The 22,295-nt window shown below is 38.3% G+C and overlaps 1 protein-coding gene across 1 annotated transcript in view; it reads left to right on the top strand.

Moving 5' to 3' along the window:
* The window catches only part of PCCA (propionyl CoA carboxylase, alpha polypeptide), a 363,293-nt gene that overhangs the window by 161,493 nt on the left and 179,505 nt on the right, over positions 1-22,295 (top strand). Inside the window, exons 13-16 of the mRNA XM_010831489.1 lie at positions 12,459-12,602; positions 13,953-14,027; positions 18,202-18,270; positions 19,960-20,035. Of these exons, the coding sequence (XP_010829791.1) occupies positions 12,459-12,602; positions 13,953-14,027; positions 18,202-18,270; positions 19,960-20,035 (364 nt within the window). The remainder of the gene's footprint in view (positions 1-12,458; positions 12,603-13,952; positions 14,028-18,201; positions 18,271-19,959; positions 20,036-22,295) is intronic.

Raw genomic sequence — 22,295 nt, 5'->3', positions numbered from 1 at the left:
AAGGTGAAAGATTATGGGGCTTGAAAATTATGGGGCTTAAAACAGCTGGATTAACACATTACTGGCTTTTTGACTCAATATCAACCCCTGAGTAATTACCAATACCCACCCACCACCACCACCACCACCCCCCCCCAAAAAAAAAGAAAAAGAAAGGAAGGAAAAAGAAATAAAGGAGAAATGAGAAACCACGTGGAAGAGGGGAGCCTCTTTGAAGCGATGTGTGTGGGGACCTGCTGCTCTGGGTCAGGAACAGCCATGGCTGCTGAGGGAGGAAAAGGCTGGAGGAAGGCTCCAGCTTCTATGCCGCTGATTAGGAAAAATGAATCATCGCCTCCATCTCACAAGGGAGCCTGCGATTCACGATTCTGCTATCACTGTGTCATGACTTGGGTTAGCCCAGTATCGGGGATTTTATTATGATCACAGTGTGAATGCTGTTCATAGCAGTCATGTTGTCTCTTAAGATTACTTTCACTCTCCTGCACCATTTTGCTTTCTCTGTAGCTAAAAACTGTCTTCTGGTTTGTCTGTGTGCTGGCTTAGGTTTCTATGTATTTATCACTGATTTATCCACATTCTTGATCTGTGTTTCATTATATTCAAACTCATTGAGCTTTTTTTTTTTTTGGTCACTTTTGCCATTGTGTAGTAGTCTCTGGTTTCCTTTCACCCACTACATTCTCTGCCTGTCCTGAGAATTTCTTCTACCTCTCTTTGTAAAAATTTCTTTTCTCCTGGACTTTTGTCTTAAGCACTGTTGGTTTATTCCTTTTTTTCCCCTACAGCATGTCTTTAAGTAGCTTCCTGAGGACTGGTGCATAGGAGCTAAATTATATGAGAATTTGCATGAGTGAAAATGACTCTATACTTTTTTTTTAATTAATTTTGTCCCGTGCCTCGCAGCTTGTGGGATCTCAGTTCCCTGACCAGGGATTGAACCCCAGCCATAGCAGTGAAAGCACCAAATCCTAACCACTAGACCACCAGGGAACTCCCTATGTTAACTTAACTATTGAAAAAGAAATTAATAGTCTTTATTGTGGTATACTTTGTATATCATAACAGTAGCCCATTTTAAGTATACAAATACAGTAGGCTGAATGTTTGTGTCTCTCCAAAATTCATATGTTGATACATTACCCTCCATTGTGATGGTTTTGGGAGGTAAGGCCTCTGGGAAGTGATTAGATTATGAGGGGGTGCCCTCATGGGTGGGGTTTGTGCCCCAGAGAGAACCTTCCCCTCCTGCATGTAGGGACTCAGAGAGAAGGTGGCCGTCTGTGGACTGAGACGCGGCCTTCATCAGACAGTGAATCAGCTGTCCCTTGATCTTCAACTTCCCTCCCAGCCCCTGGACCTGTGCGAAACACATTTCTGTTGTTTATACGCCACTCTGTCTGTGTTACTCTGTTACAGCAGTGCAAACCACTAAGACAAGTCAGTGAGTGGTGGAACATTTACAAAGTTGTTCTATAAAGAGCAGGATCCAGTTGTAGGACATATCATCACCCCATAAAGATCCTTATGTTATTTTATCCCAGAAAGTCTAATTGCAGGTGGAGTGGTGTGTGTGTGTGTATTCTTATATCACTACTCTTGGAGTTTCTAGGTGCCTTTACTGGTTTTTTGGATAGAGTTCCTTTTTTTTTTTTCTGTCCGTTAGCTGCTCTATTTCACTTAGCATTGTTGTTCAGTTGCTAAGTTGTATTTGACTCTTTGTGACCCCATGGATTGCAGCGCAGCAGGCTTCTCTGTCCTCCACAGTCTCCTGGAGTTTGCTTAGATTCACTTGGCCTGCTGCTGGTGCTGCTGCTAAGTCGCTTCAGTCGTGTCCGACTCTGTGCGACCCCATAGATGGCAGCCCACCAGGCTCCCCCGTCCCTGGGATTCTCCAGGCAAGAACACTGGAGTGGGTTGCCATTTCCTTCTCCAATGCATGAAAGAGAAAAGTGAAAGTGAAGTCGCTCAGTCGTGTCCGACTCTTCTTGACCCCATGGTCTGCAGCCTACCAGGCTCCTCCGTCCATGGGATTTTCCAGACAAGAGTACTGGAGTGGGGTGCCATTGCCTTCTCCATCACTTGGCCTATATGATCATTATTATGAATTCCTATCCTTTCTCGGTGGGTACATCCTCTCCTGTGGTTTAGCTGTGGTCTTTTGGAGTGGTCAGTACCAAATCCTGTTTGTTGGGATATTCAAGTAGTTGGTGATAGGATTGTATCTACTCCCGAGGATAGAAAGAGCCTGTGTCCCCACCATTCTCCTTGTCTCAAGGATCCAGACATCAGCATCCAACTAACATACATGGACCACTTGGATTCATTGGCAAAGAGAACAGGGACTCTTCTGAAGCCTTGGTTGACTTTCTCTCCAGGGTGCGTGAGTCTCTGCAGGATCCAAGCCGTCTCCGTGACCTGTGCCTTTCACATTCTTCCCTGGACTTCTCTGAAGCTGGTCTCTCAGTTCATCCCAGCCCATGAGAGAGAAGAGCCTGTTACCTGTTGTCAGCTGTCACTGCCCCCAGATAGCAGTGCTTCACATGTCCCCTGTGTCTCACTAAGTCGAGGGAGATAGAGACCCTGGAGGGGAGTGAACCGTGTTGCTATTTCCCTCTTCCCAAACCAGAAACATCTAAGCTGGGTTATCTGGGCTTTTTAATGAGTTGGAGGGGAGTCTGTGGATCCTCTGAAATTGGACACACACTTTACCAGGGAGAAACTTTATGAGGTTCTAGACTCTAAAACAGTTCAAAACAGTCATAACTGGCCAGTGGGAGCTCATTTAATCATTGTTTCCGTAAATTATGAGCATCCTCTGTTTTCACTCAGCACCAGTAAATCCTAGCCCTGCTCCTTCCTAGCTGTGTGTCTGTAAGCAAGTTCCTTAACTTCACTGTGCTTCATTTCCCTCATCTGTGAAGTGACAGTAATGTAGCACTTACTTGATAGGATTGTGAGCATTAATGAATGAATATTTAACTGCTCAAAATAGCGTCTGGTTAATAGTAAGCACTCACTCTTCTTCCTAACTGTAGGAATCTTACCAGTAATATTCTGCATGCTATGTTGGTTAAACATTGGTTAATATGTTCACTATTACTGTTGTCATTATAATTTAAAAAGCGTGTAAGTGGTCTTTTTTTTTTTCAGGTGGCAAACTGGGCCACAAATTAATTACTAATAACTTCCTCTTACTCTTTTGTCAGTTGATTGAAAAATTATTGTTGCAAATGAACAAACATAGTTGAAATACTAACTGCTTTGGAAGAAGTCTCTGTTTCATTGTAAGAGTTTTGTGTAAGAGAAAAATGGAGATGGAAATCTTTCTTCTGAACATGAAACTCACTAAAGGGTTACACTGATAAGCTATTTCTGCTTAGATCTTTGTGCTAAAATTAGTATTGTGGATCCTGACTATACCTTTCCAAATTGTGTGTATGTGTGTGTATGTAATTGTTAATTTCCAAATCCAAGTAATTATAGATTTTATTTTTTTTGAAAAGCAGTCTTAATATTGTCTACAAAGGCAAAAAAAAAAAAAAAAGGCTAGAAAACTCTCAAATAGAAAGGAGTAACATGTTAAATTTAATGCCCAAATATGGTCAGCTGGCTCTTCCACATCTCGAAGAACAGAGATCTAAATTGTATCCCCTTTGTTAGACCTCACTCAGTGGCTTATACTGATTGCAACAGTGAAGGAGGAATCTACTCTTGCTGTGAAAGAAAAAGTGTAATAATAGTGCTGTTGAAATTCTCTGGAGGCCAGATACCCCCACATCCCATCAGAGATCCCATCAAAGATTTTTGTATCGTATGGAACCTTGTTTTCCAGGAGCATTTTAGGAAAACCTTTTTAGCATCTTGATTCTTACCCTTCACAGTTTCACACATTAAAAAGTTAAGAATTATTGCAGCCTAAATCTGATTTCTGAGAATTGACTATAACTGAACAAATATCTTTTTCTTATTTTCAGAGCAATTTTAAATTTAAAAAAGTACTTAAAGAGTTTAGCCTTTTATGGAGTTAAGGTGTTTGACTGAAAGAATAATTGGTGGAAATAGGAGAAATTACAGGGAAATGGATTTGTAATTAATTTGTAAAATTCCCTTCTTGCCAGGAGAAATATTTTAGATCTGGACAGAAATTGACATTTTGATTGTATTTGAAAGCACAGAGGCCAGGGTTCTCAGACTGGCTGAAGCTAGCCAGAACTGGAATATTCTGGAATATTTGAAGTTCCTTTCCTGGGAAACTGAGAACGTAAAGTAGGGTATGTTATGCTGTCACTTGATGTCTTTCTTTGAGTCTTACTGGAAAATTGAAGGAAAGAAGCTTTTGTTAAATAGACATGAATAGTTAAATTTGTCAGACATTTTTCATTAGTTTTTGTTTGGAAGCATTTTATAAACTGTGTTGATGTCTTCGAGTTCTAGATTCTTATCTAGAACCTTCCAAATTTGTTCCTGTATTTGTTTCCTAGGGTTACCATATCAGCTTATCACAGGCTGAGTGGCTTAAGCACCGTTCTGTTACACTTGTGGAGTCAGGAGTGTAAATCAGGGTGTGGCAGAGTGGCTTGGTCTGGAGGCCTTTCTCTGTGGCCTGCAGATTAGAACTCGGCGTCTTGGGTCCCCTTGTGGTCTTCCTTTCTTGCTGCATGTCATCTGTGTATTCATCTCTTCTTGCAAGAACGTCAGTCACATTTTATTAGAGCCCTCCTTAATGACCTCATTTTAACTTAATTGCCTCTTTAAAGACCCCATCTCCAAACATAGTCATATTTTGAGTACTCGGGGTTAGGACTTAAATATATGAATTGGGCAGAAGTGAGGGGAGTACAGTTCAACCCCTAATAGTTCTCTTATCCTTTCTTCATCTGACTGTTTGTGTGTGGGTCAACAGGAAAGCTCTATAATAAAATTTGTTCAGTTTTCAGCACCACCCTTGAATGTAGCCATTATTTTCAAGGTGAGTTTACAGGAATGATGTGTTGGGGCCTATTGCCCAACGTGCTTTTTTTCTTTGAGGCCTGTGGATCAAAATTTAATAACTTTAGATCTTTATTTTGAAATCCTGTATTCCCAGGAGGTAGAGTTTCAGTATTTTAATAGGTATATGTTAGATTCCATTTTGGACAAAGACTGTCTCTGACCTGAAAGCGCAAAACCAAAAATAATGACATCAGTTGTCCTTTCAGGCCAGAATAACAACAAACGAAAAAAGATAGAGACCTATTATGCCAAATACCATTATGAAACACAATTTTATGTAACAGGACAATTTCCTCATATCTCATCAGGTAATCATACCTATACTGCTTTGCTCAGTTGAATCGAACAAGTTCTTCTTTCAAAAGATGGCTTTCACAATCTGGGTCTTTGTAGTATCTGTCAATTAGACTTGTATTTAATAAAGAAGTTACTTTAAGTTATGTTAATTTAACATAATATTATTTGGATGTTAGAGCATTCTCTTACCACACACTTCTTGTGAGTATCTCAAGTGTCTTGTCCGTAAAATGACAGTGAAACAGGGAGCAAGTTTATGAACATGGAGAGGTTTGATAAATTTCAGTGCCATGCAGATGTTAGTTATGGTGTGTACATGGGTCTTCTGCTTTTAGGGACAGCTGCTGCCTGGACTAAGCAGCTGGGCCTCCACTTAACACCTAAAAAAAAACCTACCCTCTGTTTAAGGAACTGTGAACACTTTGCATCACCCTCTTTCTGCATAACAGCCAAGTTAACACATAGTTCATTGATCTGATGCCTCTCCTCACTCTTTAGGACTTTCTCCTCTTTTAAACTTGTGGTTGTTGTTGAGTTACTAAGTTGTGTCCAACTCTTTGCGACCTCATGGACTGCAGCATGCCAGGCTTCCCTGTCCTTCACTGTCTTGCTGAATTTGCTCAAAATCATGTCCATTGAGTTGGTGATGCCATCCAACCATCTCATCCTCTGTCATCCCCTTCTCCTCCTGCCCTGTTTTTCCCAGCATCAGGGTCCTTTCCAATGAGTCAGCTCTTCACATCAAGTGGCCAAAGTAGTGGAGGTTCAACTTCAGCATGAGTCCTTCCAGTGAACATTCAAGGTTGATTTCCTTTAGGATTGACTGGTTTGATCTTGCAGTCCAAGGGACTCTCAATTTGAAAGCATCAATTCTTTGGTGCTCAGCCTTCTTTATAGTCCAACTCTCATATCTGTACACAACTACTGGAAAAACCATAGCTGTGGCTATATGGACCTTTGTCAGCAAAATGATGTCTCTGCTTTTTAATTCGCTGTCTAGGTTTGTCATAGCTTTTCTTCCAAGGAGCAAGCGTCTGTAACCTTGAGTAATTATGTAATTCTTTAGTAGGGTGGGTTTTGTTACAAACATCTAAATGAAGCACCCATTTAAACTTTTAAACATGCCTCAGTGTTAATATTCATTTGAAGTTAACTTCAGTATGTAATTAAAATTTGCCTGAATCTTGTTCCCCTTGAGGAATGCTTGCCTGTTATGTAGTTACCCATTCTTACAATCTTTAGAATTATTAGATAATCAGCATAATAAAGTATATTTAAAAGTTTAAGTCAGAGAAAACACATTGAGCAAATTATCTGCTTTTGGTTATTTAGCGCAGTGGAAGGGTTCTGATTGAAGAGACGATAATGTCAATCAAGTCAGATACCTTTACCTTAATAATGTTTCATAATATAAAAACAAAAACTTTGGTGATGTTGCTCTAACTTTTATTAAGTTTTCTTTTACAATTATTTCTGATGTCTATAAAATTTCTAAACATTACTAAAAATATCTGAACACCCTTTACTAACATTTACGTTTGCTTTATTTTTATCCTATACCCATATCTTAATTTCTCTCTGTCCTCTTTACCTGAAACATTTCAGAGTAAGTTGTAGGCCTGGTGCTCCTTTACCTCTAAACATGTATCCCCTAAAAACAAGAAAGCTCTTTTACGTTGCCACAGAACCATTATCAACACCAGAATACTAACAATGACATATTGCTCTCTCCCGTCCACAGACCATCTTCACGTGCCACTAGTTGTGCACAAATGTCTTTTATAGTAAAATTACAACATTTTAATATTGGTTCCGGATCCTATGTTGTGTCTGCTTGCCATGACTCTTTAGTCTTTATCTGGAGCAGTTCCTTAGTCTTTTGTTTGGTCACCTATGACCTTGACATTTTTTAAAATGAGCACAGGCCATTTGTTTTATAGAGTGTCCCTCATTTTGTGTTTGTCTTTTTTCTCTTGAGTATATCCGGACATTGCATATTCAGCAAGAATATTACAGAAATGCCGTTCTTCCATGAGGACCATTATAGGAGACATGCAGTGTCTGTTTATCCCGTTACTGGTGATGTTGCCTTGGTTAAGGTGGCATGTCTTGGATTTCCCCACCGTAATGTTCGTGTTTCTCCCCTTGTCATTAATGAAGGTATTTTATAGGTGGATACTTTAGGACTCTGGAAATATCTGTCTTCCCTTCACTAGTTTTGGATACTTCCTGATTGGTATTTAGGACTTCCCAGGTGGTCCTAGTGGTAAAGAGCCTACCTGCCAATGCAGGCGACTTGAGAGATGCAGGTTCGATCACTGGAAGATCACCAGGAAGATCCCCTGGAGGAGGGCATGGCAGCCCACTCTAATGTTCTTGCCAGGAGAATCCCATGGAGAGAGGAGCCTGGTGGGCTATGGTCTGTAGGGTCGCAAAGAGTTGTACACAACTGAAGTGACTTAGCATGCACGTACGCAGTTGGTATTTGAGGAAGAATAAAGCTAAAGATCACAGTGGCAGTGGCAGAATTTATGATTATAACTTTTACAAAGGCAGATAATGACAACACAATTCCAGAAACATTTAGCTTTTCTAAGTTTATTACTATTGAAATTTGATACATCAAGTACTCATGTGAAGTGAAACCTGGTTTACTTTGCCATTGCATTTGATAAGCTCAGTTATTCATTTTTTGGGGGGAAATACATTTGAAGCAAAAAATTAGAGGGAGTGGCAAGAAATCTAGACTCAAATACTGACAGTAGTGACAGTTTGATGGTGACTGAGAAGACAACTAAAGTAAATTTGCAAATAGATCTATAAAAAACTGGCTGGCCGTGACCATCTAATGTAGGCATATATAACTGTACATACTCATAGATTTTGGGTGTGATTATGGATCTTAACATGGCATTTGATGATCGTCATTTGTACCTGTTTGAATAAAAGATTCATAACGAGGTTCATAATTGGCATTGCCAGTGCTGATTTATAAGCTCTTGATAGAACCTGCGAGACTTCCTAGGTGGCTCAGTGGTAAAGAATCCACCTGCCAGTGTAGGAGGTGCACATTCGATTCCTGAGTCAGGAAGATCCCCTGAAGAAGAAAACAACCCACTACAGTATTCTTGCCTGGAAAATTCCACGGACAGAGGAGTCTGGAGGCTACAGTCCATCAAGTTGCAAAGAGTCAGACACGATTTAGCAACTAATAGCAGCAGCAGAACCTCCAAGGTGGCATTGACCTGATAAATACATCCCAGTCAATAATTTGCCTTGGAGAATTAAATTCTGATTTGGATGGGCTTCCCTCATAGCTCAGTTGGTAAAGAATCTGCCTGCAATGCATGACATCCTGGTTCGATTCCTGGGTCAGGAAGATCTGCTGGAGAAGGGATAGGCTACTCACTCCAGGATTCTTGGGCTTCCCTTGTGGCTCAGCTGGTAAAGAATCCACCCGTAATGCAGGAGACATGGCTTTGATCCCTGGGTTGGGGAGATGCCCTGGAGAAGGGAAAGGCTGCCCACTCCAGTATTCTGGCCTGGAGAATTCCATGGACTGTATGTATAGTCCATGGGGTTGCAAAGAGTCGGACACAACTGAGTGACTTTCGCTCTTTTTTTGGGTTTGTGTGTGTGTGTGTGTGTGTGTGTGTGTGTGTATGTGTATGTTTTCTCTCCTTCTCACTCGCTTTTTTGGCTAGGTATTAATTTTGCTGCCCAAACCCCAAGGTTTCATGTACTAGGATGTCAGTATATTACTCTCTAATGCACAGTCGTACTATCTGGAAGATCCTTCATTCATACGTTTCTTGGAACTAGCACTTATTTCTTTGGGGCAGGAAATTGATGTGTGAAGACCAACAATTTGTTTGGCGAGGATAGAGTCACATAAGGGAATTGGGTTTTGTAGTGTGTTAGCCAGAAATTTTATTCAGGTTTTTCTGTACAATGTTCCAGAAAAACCCGAACAACCATTTTGGCCAACCCAGTATTTTGAATCTTTAAGGCATTGTTTCTAAATGTGTGTTCTTTGGAATTCTCAATCCATAAAGATTGTCTGCAAAAGGAGGAGGTGTGCAGTTAAATAAATGCTGTACAGTCTCCTTTCAGAGAGTCCTGTGGCGTATTTACAGATTAATGTGTTTGAGGAGTCCTTCAAAAAAAGCAAAAGCCTGTTTAACTTAGATTAACTCAGTGTTTCCCAAATAGAAGTTACTCAGAAACCTTGTCCTCCCCCGACACAGTAGTCCTCAGAATAGATGTTCATTAACATCATACTTTCAGAGGTTGTTTTTTATTCTAGGTTGGACATGATGAATTTGTTGGTTTACCAGAAGCCAGTGTTTTTTTCTTCTTATAACCTTTTGTTTCAGTTAACCTTTACTTTCCATTGATTTTACCCCCTTCCCTTCCTTTTCTTTCTTTTTTGTTTTATTTAATGATATTTTTAAAACATTTAATGAATTATGTTTTGGCGTGGGAATGATTTTTTCTCTTTGTAACCTCTGTTCTTCTTAAGCATTGAGTTTAACTTGCACAGGGAAACTATTTTTAAGTTTTCAGGAATGGGGGGTAGACATGGTTATTTAGTCAGTGTTTTAATTATAAGATGCCTGATGATAATAATAATACAGGGTCTAAAGGAAATGCTTCACATATCCTGTTGAATAACTTTGGAATTCTGTTAAAATGTATTTAGAAGGATTTCTCTTAAAAATGTTTAAATTTATGTTTTCCTTTAAAAAGACGTATTTCTGTTATCTGAAAAATTTAGGTACATCAGACTATTTTGTGTACTTTAACAATACTTGAACCTCAGTGGATATTTTTAAAAAATTCTTTAATGATTTTGTCTTTAGTAGGTAGCTGTTATTTTAGTTGTCTGCTGATTTTATTTTGTAATAATTGCGGCTCACTAAGATTATAAAATGTTGTGTTACTGTTATATAACTCTAAATTGGGTTAAAGTGGGTCCAATTTTAGATTCTATTCAAAAGAAGTTTAATAAACTTTTTTCCTATACAGTTATAAGGAGTTATAAGGAGGTTATAAGTTATAAGGAGTAATAAGGAGGTTATAGGTTATAAGTTATAAGGAGTTATAAGGAGGTTTTCTAAGGTGTAACAGAGCCTTACAATGAATTTGGGTCTTTAGCCTTTCATAATCATGTATTTTATAAAAGGTAACAGTACATAATTGTTTAGCTGTTTATCTTTACTACATACTTTCATATCCATTTTTCCATGAGGAAGAACAGGCAGCTAATATCACCTCTGGAGGGATGAGATTCCAACCCTGCCTCTACCGCTTACTAGAGACATGGCTCTGAATTTGCCACTCTTTCCCTCATTCCTTTAATGTATATTTCCTTGTCTAGTATATAGTATGTGCTTTTCTGAGCGATAGATATAGAAGGATGAAATTAAATCATTTTGTGAGCTTTTAAAAATGTTTTCTTACTTAACAAAGGTAGTGGATAGTATTAATATAAAAAGCCCTTGGTCACATAGTAGGTTGAATAGTTAGGGTGGTAAGATGCATTCTCACGTGAAATTCATTTCCAGCAATAATAGAATGGCTTTACATTTGTTCCTTTCTTATTATATTTATCATACAGAACCTTGTTTCTCTCAAAACCATGTTTTGCTTTTAAGAATATAGATTCTAAACTATCTAATAAAATCTTTACTTAAGTGTTGCATATATTTTACAAAGGGTAGATGCTTATTTTAGTGATGATTTGTCATTAAAATTATGTCAAAATGTCTTAAAATGTTGTTGAAACTGTAAACAAACTCATAACACACACAGAGCTAATTATGGATGCCATCTGTTTATTTTTACTAAGCTTTTTTTTTTTTTAAGACCGTGGCATTGTCTGCTTATGATAAGCTTCAAGATTATTATAATGACTAAGTCCTGTCCTTCAATTAGTGTAGTTGAAGATGGAAAGACAATTGGTCTGTTCATTGACCTTTTCGCATGTCAGAGTGTATGAAATATAACATGTCACGATAAAGAAACTATAGTGAAGTGCTTTTAAAACATGCTTAATTTTCATGAGAAAGGAAACTGGTATTGAAGCAGCTGATGTGGCCAAAGTTGATATTCTCAAAACTTATTCAAGGCTTTAGATGGAAGGCAGAGGACCTGCCCTTTACCAACACCCTCAGTGGCTTTATTTTAGCTCAGTTAAGTTCAGGATCTCATCAGCAATCGATCAGATTGATAACAGTGTGTCTGTTGGTATCCCTGTATGTTTGTGCATGTTTCTGTACATGTGCATCCCATGCGCTAGGGTGGAAGGCCAGGGATCCCCACGACAGCATCGTCCAAAATAGTTATCAGCAGTTTGCTGAGAGAGCAGTGATTTCACTGGCTCAGTGTTGCCATTGTGCATGCTAAGCACTCCCCACGCCGGTCTGGAGGGAGAACAACCTGCAGGATCCATCTGCTCCTTTCTGCTACACTGCATTGATGCAAGAGTACGCTAATCTGGTTGCTTGTCAGGACAGGTTAGTGAAAGCGTGCGAGTGGGTGAGACTCAGGCTGGACTAGTGCTGTGGAAAAGCGTAAGCTGCCTCTGCGGATGCTGTGCTAAGTGTAGCAGAACAGGCTGATGATCAGCCACACTGAGGACGCTAGCTATAAATATGTAATCGTCAGTGAAGAATTAGTATAAAATTAAAAATGTTGAACCTGGTTGAACCCCATCAAAATAAACACTGGGAAAAGTAGTAGAGACAGTTTACAAACACTTTTGGGGTGTCTGTTTTTCTCACCCAACTTTGTACTATATGGTATCGATGCTTTAATTTTATTCTCTTAGATAGTTTTCAAGTCAACTATGATTATAATTAACCTCATTTTACCCAGAAATTGCTGACATTGTCCCTGCTTATTTCTATTTATTTACTTTTTCCTACATCTGTTGGAGCTTCCCTGATCTGCCTTCAATTCAGGAGACATGGGTTTGATCCCCGAGTCTGGAAAATCCACTGGAGAAGGAAATGGCAGCTCACTCTAGTATTCTTGCCTGGGAAGTCCCATGTACAGAGGAGCCTGGTGGGCTGCAACCCATGGGGTCGCAAAAGAGTGGGACACGACTGAGTGACTGGACCACCACCACCACACCTACTGACGGGCAGGTCTTGTCCTTGTAGGTTGAGCATCCCGTCACAGAATGCATCACTGGCCTGGACCTGGTCCAAGAAATGATACGTGTTGCCAAGGGTTACCCTCTCAGGCACAAACAAGCCGATATTCCCATCAACGGCTGGGCGGTCGAATGTCGAGTTTATGCCGAGGTAAAGCGAACACTGGGAGGAGGGATGATGGGAGGAAGGGTGGTGTTTGTGTCCCGAGTCATGGGACCACGTATAACTAAACAACAAGGTAAAGTCAGCGTCCTGTAACTTGGGGTCAAGTATTTGATTATGTAATTCAGAGCTGAACCAGAAAAAGAAAGGTTAGATCATTTTGACATAACTCAAAATAGTTTTAAAGGATTGAGTTTAATTAATTTTCATGTGTTGTTTCTGGATGGAAGAATAGCTTCTAATCAGTTTAAGGAGCGAGAAAGAATTAGTTTAATATTCTTGTGCTTGAATGGACCGTGGGTTTTGTTTTGTTTGCTTATTTTCAAACCACATTGAAAATAAACAGGAGCATTTATTTCTGTGTGTATGTTAAAGAGCTACCCTGGTTACACATCAGTTGTTAATTCAGTGTTTAATTTTTTTAACAGTTTCCCCAATACTTTTATTTCTTACATGAATAATCACAACTAAAATTTAAATCGCAAAGCTCTTAATTATAATTTTAATTATGGATTTTACTCATAAACTCTCAGTTCAGTGCTTTAATATTATTTTATAACTATATTAACCACATAATTAAGCAGCCAGCATCTGAAAATGCTTCTCTCAAATGACTAAAACAAAAATGCAAGGAAACATTAATGCCATCTCTTACTTTTAGACATTGAAGCCTGTCTGTAAAATAAAAAGCAAATTAGTAGTATCTGTGTTTTAACAATCCTGGACCTTGTTTTGGAATGCTTTTCAAGGATCTTGAGAAATAGTTCTTGGCTTAGTTAGTTTTCTTTGCATTATATTTTGAGTGGTATTCTTTTTCTTCCCTATTGTTATGATACTGAACTTACTTAATATTTATTCTGATGATCTAAGATATTTACAAATGGAGCGTTTATCCAGAAGCAAATGCAGAGTTACTTTTCAGGTCTTTATTTGGAGAATCAGAACGCGCAAATCTTACCATATGTGAGCTGTTTTGAGAGTAAGAAAAACAAATATCTTCAGTGCACTACATTTGTTGTTCTGAACTTGAGTATGTTTTGATGTAGCGCCTAGGTTATTTTATTTTTGCCCAAGGCATTCTAAGAAGATTTATAAAAAGTTGGAATTTTACCAGTTTCAATAAAGTATGATCAAGGTCAGGCTAAATTCTGCTTTTAGTTCTGTTTGATTTTTTAAATACACTTCTAAGTTGTCTAGAGTGAGGAGAAGACAATAATATTCTGATATCTGTGATTTGGTAAATACGCCCCAAAATGCTTCTTCATTGTATAAATATTTAACCTTACTTGTGCTGATTTATATTTCAAAGGCTGTGCTTCCTGTTCTTTGAACTTTCAGGACCCCTACAAGTCTTTTGGTTTGCCGTCTGTTGGGAGATTGTCTCAGTATGAAGAACCAATACATCTACCTGGTGTAAGTCATTAAGCTGCAATACCAAGTGAGAGGTTAAAATCTTGATTTATGTCACACTTTTATGTTAAAGCTTGTCAACACCAAAGGGTGTAAATTGAATGACAAGTGAAATTCATGGGGAATCACAGTTTTTTGTTTTTAATATTTTGTACTTTATGATGTGCAGGAAAGTCAGAATTCACCTAATAGGGAAGTCTGGAGACAACTGGCTTCTAAATAAATGATAGTTCCCAGTGTTCCCAGTTCTTCTGAAAATTGTAATGAAGAAGTTTGTGGCATCCTAAGAATGGAGAATGACTTTCCTATATTACAATTTAATCTTTTCAATAAATCTAATTCAGCTTCCCCTATATAGTCAGATGTCAAGAAATTCCAGCACAAAATCAGCTCGTTAATTGAAATGGATTAAGGAAAGCAAAATGTGCCTCATTCTGTTATGTGTCAAGGACTTTAAGAAGTACACAGTATGTATACCACTTACGAGTGACCAGTGCTCACTTCATTTATACTTCTGTATTTAATGGCTATTATTTAAATCATTTTTCTTGCATAAAAAGAACAAGGATGTACCTTTTCTGTTAATCAAGGTAATAAGTGTGTATATTTGTGACATTATGTTAGCTAGTGGCTGACAAGGCTATACCATCTGTGAATATGATTATTCCGTTTGATTACTGGTATGAAGATGGTGAAAGATTACAGGAAGAATTCTGAATTTGAAGATGTTATTGGATATATGATTTATTTCACTTTTTAAATTGTTTTTGCCCATGTGCTTTCTAAAGGGACTTGACCCTTTCCAGGCTTGGAGACTCCATGCTGTGTTCAAAGCCTGAAGGCAGAAAAAAAAATTGTAAAGATTTAACAGGCATTGTGTGACATTAAATAGCAGATGAGAAAACAAGTATCATAGGGACATATCTAAGCATTTTTTTAATCAAAGAAAAAAAGTATTAAATAAGAATTCATAATGATTACTCGAGTTGTTAGAAGTTTTCACCATGTTGTAACAGCTAACAGGATGTCAAACATTTTGCCCTCGCAAGTTTTTGCAATTTGCAATTTTCAAACGTGAGACCTGTTGAAAGTACAAGTGATAATGGACAAACTCTACCCCCTACGGTCTTTGTCCCACCAAATCTTTCTTCAATTAATGCTGCAGCAGGAGTTTTATGTAATAACATTTGCAGTTGTGAGCCATCCATAGAAAGAAAAAACAATTAAAATGCCTTAAATGTTCTGCTTACTGCTGTTATTTGCTTGTGTGAATGTTGCATGTCAGCTAAATGGACCAAGGAATAGATAAAGTGACTGGGTGCGGGAGCGTGCACACAAGCTTTGTCTATCATTATTGCTGGGAGCAATCAACTTGACGCCAGCAGGACAGTAGATGCGTTGACAGCTGTAATTATGTATCTCCATGGTGATCACTTTTGGCCTGTCATGGCGGCCCATGAGTCCCCTCCCTTGGAAGCATTTAATCAGATTGGGCTGTCACTTGTCAGGTAGACATGGCGGGCTGGGAGTTGTGCTGAGGGGGAGAGGTGAATCGAGAATGAAGGGTGGGACTCGGCTGGCAGTTTCACAGGGTCCACCGTGTGAAGAAAGATGTTTAAATTATGCCTGAGGTTTCCGAACGAGGGTTTGGGACTCACACACAGGTGCTTGGGCATTGGTGGTGATGGTGGGTTTTCTTCCTTTCTGCCTTACACCCCATCAGTTTTAACTCAGGAGATCCTTTGCAGCGCTTACCTTTTTTGGTCACAAGAATACCTACTTCAGAGTTAACTTATGGTTTGTGCTTTTCACATTCTGTAAGTCTCCTGTTTGCTTATGTGGCAAAGGTGAAGAGTTTCTTCTTATCTTTGATCACTATATTTTGTAAATGTGTTATTTTCAGACCACAGTTTTGTTCTGCTCAGAAATTTGGTGTCAGTTCCACTTGACTCTGTTCCTAAAGGTTTTAGTGCAAAAGCTAAAATGTATTTTTGGTATAAGCTTTGTTTAATGGAGACTTAATTTGAATTTTAATTCATTATTAGAACACTTTTTAAAAAAGCTGACAATCACTTGGAAAAAGGCTGCATAAACAGTAAATTATAAATCAGAGTTTTCATGTTTTGTTACAGTTTTAAATTGGAAATGCCAATTTGCTTTACAAAGATATTTGTTTATTATATGTAATACATCTTTATTTTACCATATATATTTTTAAATGGAAATGATGTAACTTCTGTGATAATAATTTTAGCAAATAACAAAGACACAGTTATATCTAAGAGCCCTAGGTAACTTAACTTTTAGGATGGTGTTATTCAAGGTAACTAAAAATTTAGGTTATGAACTATAGATGAACGTAATAAATGCTCTTTATTGTCTGTTATTTTACCAGTGGATTGAACATCAAAGTTCCACACTAGTTTTGTAGCAGTTTTTGTAGTAAATGGTAGCATATGTTTAAAGTCAAAAGTTTTAATACTTGCACCAGTCTCAATTTTAAACACAGCTTTAGCAAGCATGCTATGATTTTAAATAATGCATACTGGTAAAATCATCTCCTTAACATTTTGCTACTAAAATTTAAAAAATGCAAGTTCCGAGATGTCTTTTCTGTTATGTAACTTGATCCACCAGTTGTCACTTTGGAGCCATTTAAATGTGGCCAGTAGGCAGATTATGATATTATTGGTTTTACAGCTGCCCTATTAATTCTTTCCTAGTTTTTATGAGCACTGTGAATTTCATAGAGCTTCAACTTATTCCCTGAAGTGTGTTTTCAGAAAATAAGAAAGCCAAATATATGTTTTAAGTGTGCTGAATGACTTTCCTTTAGAATGAAGGTTTTTCTATATGAATGTGAATGCAAATATAAATATCTATATTTTTGCATGACACTTTTACAAGTATATACATAAAAGCACTCTGGGTATGTGCTAATGTTATCTTCCTAAACCTTACAAAGAAGATAACAGTAGTATGATTTTTTTTTTAAGAGAATGAAACCATGGCTTATCTTTTGATGTCACTGTTTAATAAAGCCATCATCGAACTCTCATGTGGATATCCTAGACAAGAGGGTCTACATGTGGTCCCTTGATAATTGCCTAAATTAAAATATTAAAGGCCTAACAGCCGCTGTGTTGACCTTTTTCTGCCTTGCTGCAGACAGATGAGCGGCTGTTTATGAGGCAGGCTTCTTCCCACAGGTGAAGAGCTCCGTGAATTTGCCTCTTCTCTTCCCACTCCTTAACCATGTTGGGCATCAAAGTCCTGCTGTTCTAGCAGCTTCCATTGAATCCTTCTATCCTCAAGACCCCTAGGACATGTTTGACTGTCTCGACTGTTTTGATTAGCTTTTAAATACTTCAGATTCCAAAACTTCAGCACAATAATGTAATAAATATTTCATCCTCAGCAACTGCTCATTTGAAAGTTTTACATGGCTAACCTTTGTGCCTTACTGCTGTCATCAAACAGGGAGATGAAAACAAGACTCAGCGATGTACTAACTAACTTGTTGGCTGGTTAACAGCAATCAGCTTCTTCAAAAGAATATTTTGAACTTGTGCTTTTTTCCCCCCTCCCATGAAAATGGCAAAATCAGAACTCTAATTGGGGCTGTGTCCTTACAAAGCAAAGCCGTGAGAAAAGCTGTGTAAACATTAAATTCTCAGGGGACTGACAGTAACAGAAAAAAAAAAAAAAAAGCGTTTTACAGTTGAGAGGGTGAGGCAGAAAAGGAAAGTGTTACGGAGATGAAAGCCACAGGACCAGCGTTCCTATGGAGCTGATGAGCAGAGCTCTGAGTCCTGATGCGTGGCCTGGCTGGGGACCGCACTGGAATGCCTGGCAGACTCATGCTCTGTTTCAGCTGGAAGGCACCCTCAAATTGCTCCAAACACATCCCACTGTAGTGCTGTAGAAAGGTTGTTTTTTTTGCTCTTCCTTAGTTTCTTCCTTTAGTGGGTTAACAAAAAATATATACACTGAACTGTGTAATAACAGATAAAGATAATTTGATCTCTCTTTATTTTTAGATTGTTTTTCTACTTCCTGGAAGCAGAAATATTATTTGAGATTAAAATTATCCACCTGCCTCATGGAAATTAAATTTGTTATTAGAAAAGTAGCTTCACACTATGAACTCTCTTTTCTCTTCTCTTCTTTCTCCCAGGTCCGAGTTGACAGCGGCATTCAACCAGGAAGTGATATTAGCATTTATTATGATCCGATGATCTCGAAAGTTAGTTCGACTCTTAATGGTTCCTTTCAGTTTTCTTCTGAATGACAATGGACATATATAATTAAAAAGTCTGGAATGGGGCTTTTACCTGAATCGTGTGCCGTAATTAAACACATAGTTAGGGCCACCTAACTATGGAAAAGTGAAAGCTGGGCAGCTTTTCTTTCTCTTAAGAGAAATTTCAGCAGCTTGTTAGTTGCCAGCACTCCCCACTCCCCAGTCTAATCACACCGTCACCCCAAGCCCCACAGTAACAAACTTCTCTAACCAGTGGCAGCAAGCTAGCTCAGTACAGAGAGAAGGAATTACGTTGTTTCTTGACCAGTCGTGAGCATTGCCGAGATGAAAGTATGAATGACGGGGTGATATAAAGGAGTTGAGGTAATAGGCTGTGTTTGTTAAGAGGACTTTTCACCTTGTCGCTTCGGTTTTTATGAATCAGTAATTACTTACGTAGATTTAGCATAATTAAATTTTATGTGAGACTATGAGATGTCTTTTTGAAATTTGACTTTCCAGAATAAATTAACCAATCCACTTAAAATTTTAGATCTTTTAACATTTTTGAATCTTACAGAATGTAAAATTATGCTGCTAGTGGTTGAAACTGGATTTTATTTAGAATATATATATATATTTTTTTTTTTCTAAAGTGATGGACCTGTGTTGAAACCCCTGTTTCTTTCTTCTTTTTTTTTTTTGACCTTGCTGCTCAGTTTGTGGGATCTTAGTTCTCCAACCAGGGATTGAACCCAAGACCTGGCAGTGAGTGCACTGAGTTCCAACCACTGGACCATGAGCGAATTTCCAACCTTGTTTCTTAAGATGGTTTTTTTTTCCTTCCAAGTGTGCTTTTTCATGTAGTAAATGACCCATTTTTTCATTTTTCTTTTTTCACTTAAGTTTTTACAGTGATATTGTTAAAATGAACTTGAGGTGTTTTGTTAGAGAAACACTTTAATTAAAATAAAAAATACACAAAATATTATAGATACATGGTTTCACTTTTAGATAAATTATATTGCTATTCAGAAAAATGACCTGAAAATTAATTTCAACCTGGCTTGATATTGAAGCTAATTAAATGTACCAAAAACTTGCAAACTACAGATTGTCTCATATAATAACCAGAAAATTATTTTATGAATATTTAAGTTCCTGTTGCCAATTTGTATAAAGTCTAGAGCACATAAACAGGCCCTGAATCATACAGAACAGTAGGATTTTCTGTTTTTCTAACACAGGAACCCTTTGCCTCTGTGCTCTATTATTTGTTAAATTAGCTATTCAGGGTGTCAAACTTGAAGGGAGAGAAAAAACAAATCTTGGCTAATCCTCCACTATTCCAGATGTTTATATTCATCCCATCCTAAATGTTGACAATTTTGATAGCTTTCCTTTCAGATTTTTTTATGCTTGTTTTTGTTACATTTTGGTTTACCTCAAGTGACTCTTTTCTGTGATAGTGAAATCTAGGAGAAAAGTCTGAAATAGCTGGTTTCTGATATTTGTTTAGTTGAAAAAATCTTAATTGACATAGTTTGTACTAACAACTGAATGAATGAAATTTCAAAATATATTCTGGAAATGTGTTATGAAATCTTTTAACTTTTACTAGGATGAGATGTTTGACTTACGGGTAGATTGATCTCTACCTGTCTATATAAACGTTTGTTTGCTTGCTTTTAGCTCATCACGTATGGTTCTGATAGAACAGAAGCACTGAAGAGAATGGAAGATGCCCTGGATAGTTATGTTATTCGAGGTAAAACAAACACTTGAGGTTATGTTATTGTACCTGGAGCCTCGTACTGGGAAACAGCACGAAGCTTTATCAAGTAGAGAATTCACCAGAACGTTTGCTTACTACGTGTTTAAGTAGAAGTAAGAAAAGCTTGGATTAAGCTGACATACTAATTGAGAATAGGTACTTCATTTTCTGTAGCAATCCCATACTTTACATCTATATCTGAGATGAACTTATTTGATTGAACTTATCATTTATGACCTCTCCTGGATGAACGTTTAGTACTCTTCATTCTGGAGTCGCTTGTTGTCAAGTGCAGTTCAACAGCCAGTTTCGTCTGTTTCTGATTTTGTTTATTTGTTTGCAGTGTTTTGAAGTATGAAACTTAAAAACATATGCAGATTAAAACATTGTGACCTGTATTTGACTACTATAAGAGTACAGGGAATAGCTCTTCGTTTCTCTGAATTAGAGCAAATTGTAAAATATTTTCTAGCAAATGCCATTCTTTTACCTCATGTACATATAGAATGCATAACCAAGTGTGATCCTGCAAGCCTTCAGGGTGTGTGGTGATAATGGTATTAGGAGCAGCCATTAAATTTAAATAATTAAAGTTATACTTATTCCCCTTAAGGAGTAAATTACAGTATAAATTTTATTAGCAACTTTCATTAGTAATGAAAAGATCATTTTAGTTTAGCCTGACATAAATTATCATCGACTTCAGAATAATGGACTTTCATATCAAATTTAAAGTGTGAAATATGAGTTCACTTTGAATTATGAATAAATTGTGTGTATCTAAGAACATCCTTCATCTTCTCTAGCATTCTGCTTCATCTTATCTAGCATTCTGCTACAGTAACACTGGTCTTCCCTAGTGGTTCAGTCAGTAAAGAGTCTGCTTACAAAGTGGGCGACCCAGATTCAATCCCTGGGTTGGGAAGATCCCCTGCAGAAGGAAATGGCAACCCATTCCAGTATTCTTACCTGGAGAATTCCATGGACAGAGGGGCCTGGTGGGCTGCTGTCCATGGGGCCACAAAGAGTCGGACACAACTGAGTGTATTTCACAGCCACAAGAACGTCCATGAGAAAGACTGGCTGTACAGTTTGGCTCTTTTCTGGTGATTCACTATATATAGCAGTGAGGCTGGGAGGCTGAATTTTGGAGGTGGTAGGATGGTGATGGAGTATGACAGTGGGGAGTAGACAGTCTCCCTCAAGCCCATGTGTAGCTTTCATACAATTTCATAAAACCTCCATCAGAGTGGACACAGCCTGTTGGTCCTAAGTCTTGACAAGTGACTGCAACTTCTTATGAATTAGAGAAAGTACTCCATTCTCTGGGTGTCTCCAGCCCTGAGACGCGGAGCCCAGCTTAGCAGTGGAGCAGGTCAAACCCTTACTTTGCCCCTTGACCAAGTGCCTTTGTGCAATGAACAGTCTGGACAGCTGTCCAGTAGCAGCCCGGGACAATTTAGTGACTCTGTTTTTACACATCTACTTTGCCCTGCTAATTTTCATCCGTTGGCAGATAAGTCGTGCAGCCATCACTCATGCTCATGTTTTCTCTTCCAGTTTTTCTCTTGTTATAGCAGGAGGACTGTCTTCCCTCCCTTCCCTTTTACTGTCACCCTCTTTTCTTCCCATTTGTTAGCTAGTAAGTGACAGTGATTGTATCTAATCTCATGTACTGGTGATTCACCTCCATCTGTAGAAGGAAAGCTCCACAGTGAACCTAGATGTGATTGTTAACAGTGCCATCAATATTCAGAGCTTCTAAGAATTTGAAAAATTCCCTTCACATTCTTTCTAGCTATTTCCCTAGCTCCTTTTTAGCCCTAATGGTGTAGTGTTTGCTGGTTTTATAACTCTGCTGTGTTCTACCATAAGCAGCAGATGCATATTTTCTCTGTACATTGGTTAAGTCAGCCTTGAGAGGTCTGTTGTGCTACAGAAGTAATATTGCTGCAAAATTATTCTAGTGCATATTTGAGACACACATCCAGTTTGGGTGTGTGCATGTATTTGTATGTGTTTAACTATACATAAGGAAGTGAAAGTCCTTCAGTCGTGTCCAACTCTTTGTGACCCAATGGACTATACAGTCCATGGAATTTTCCAGGCCAGAATACTGGAATGGGTAACCATTCCCTTCTCCAGGGGATCTTCCCAACCCAGGGATTGAGCCCAGGTCTCCCACATTGCAGGTGGATTCTTTACCAGCTGAGCCACAAGGGAAGTGATACATAGACATAATTAAGGTACTTGG

This window comes from Bison bison, unplaced genomic scaffold, assembly GCF_000754665.1.
Source record: "Bison bison bison isolate TAMUID 2011002044 unplaced genomic scaffold, Bison_UMD1.0 scf7180017864527, whole genome shotgun sequence".
In the NCBI taxonomy this organism is placed as follows: Eukaryota; Metazoa; Chordata; class Mammalia; order Artiodactyla; family Bovidae; genus Bison; species Bison bison.
Note: the sequence above shows the minus strand (reverse complement) of the source record. Positions and strands in the feature narration are given on the sequence as shown.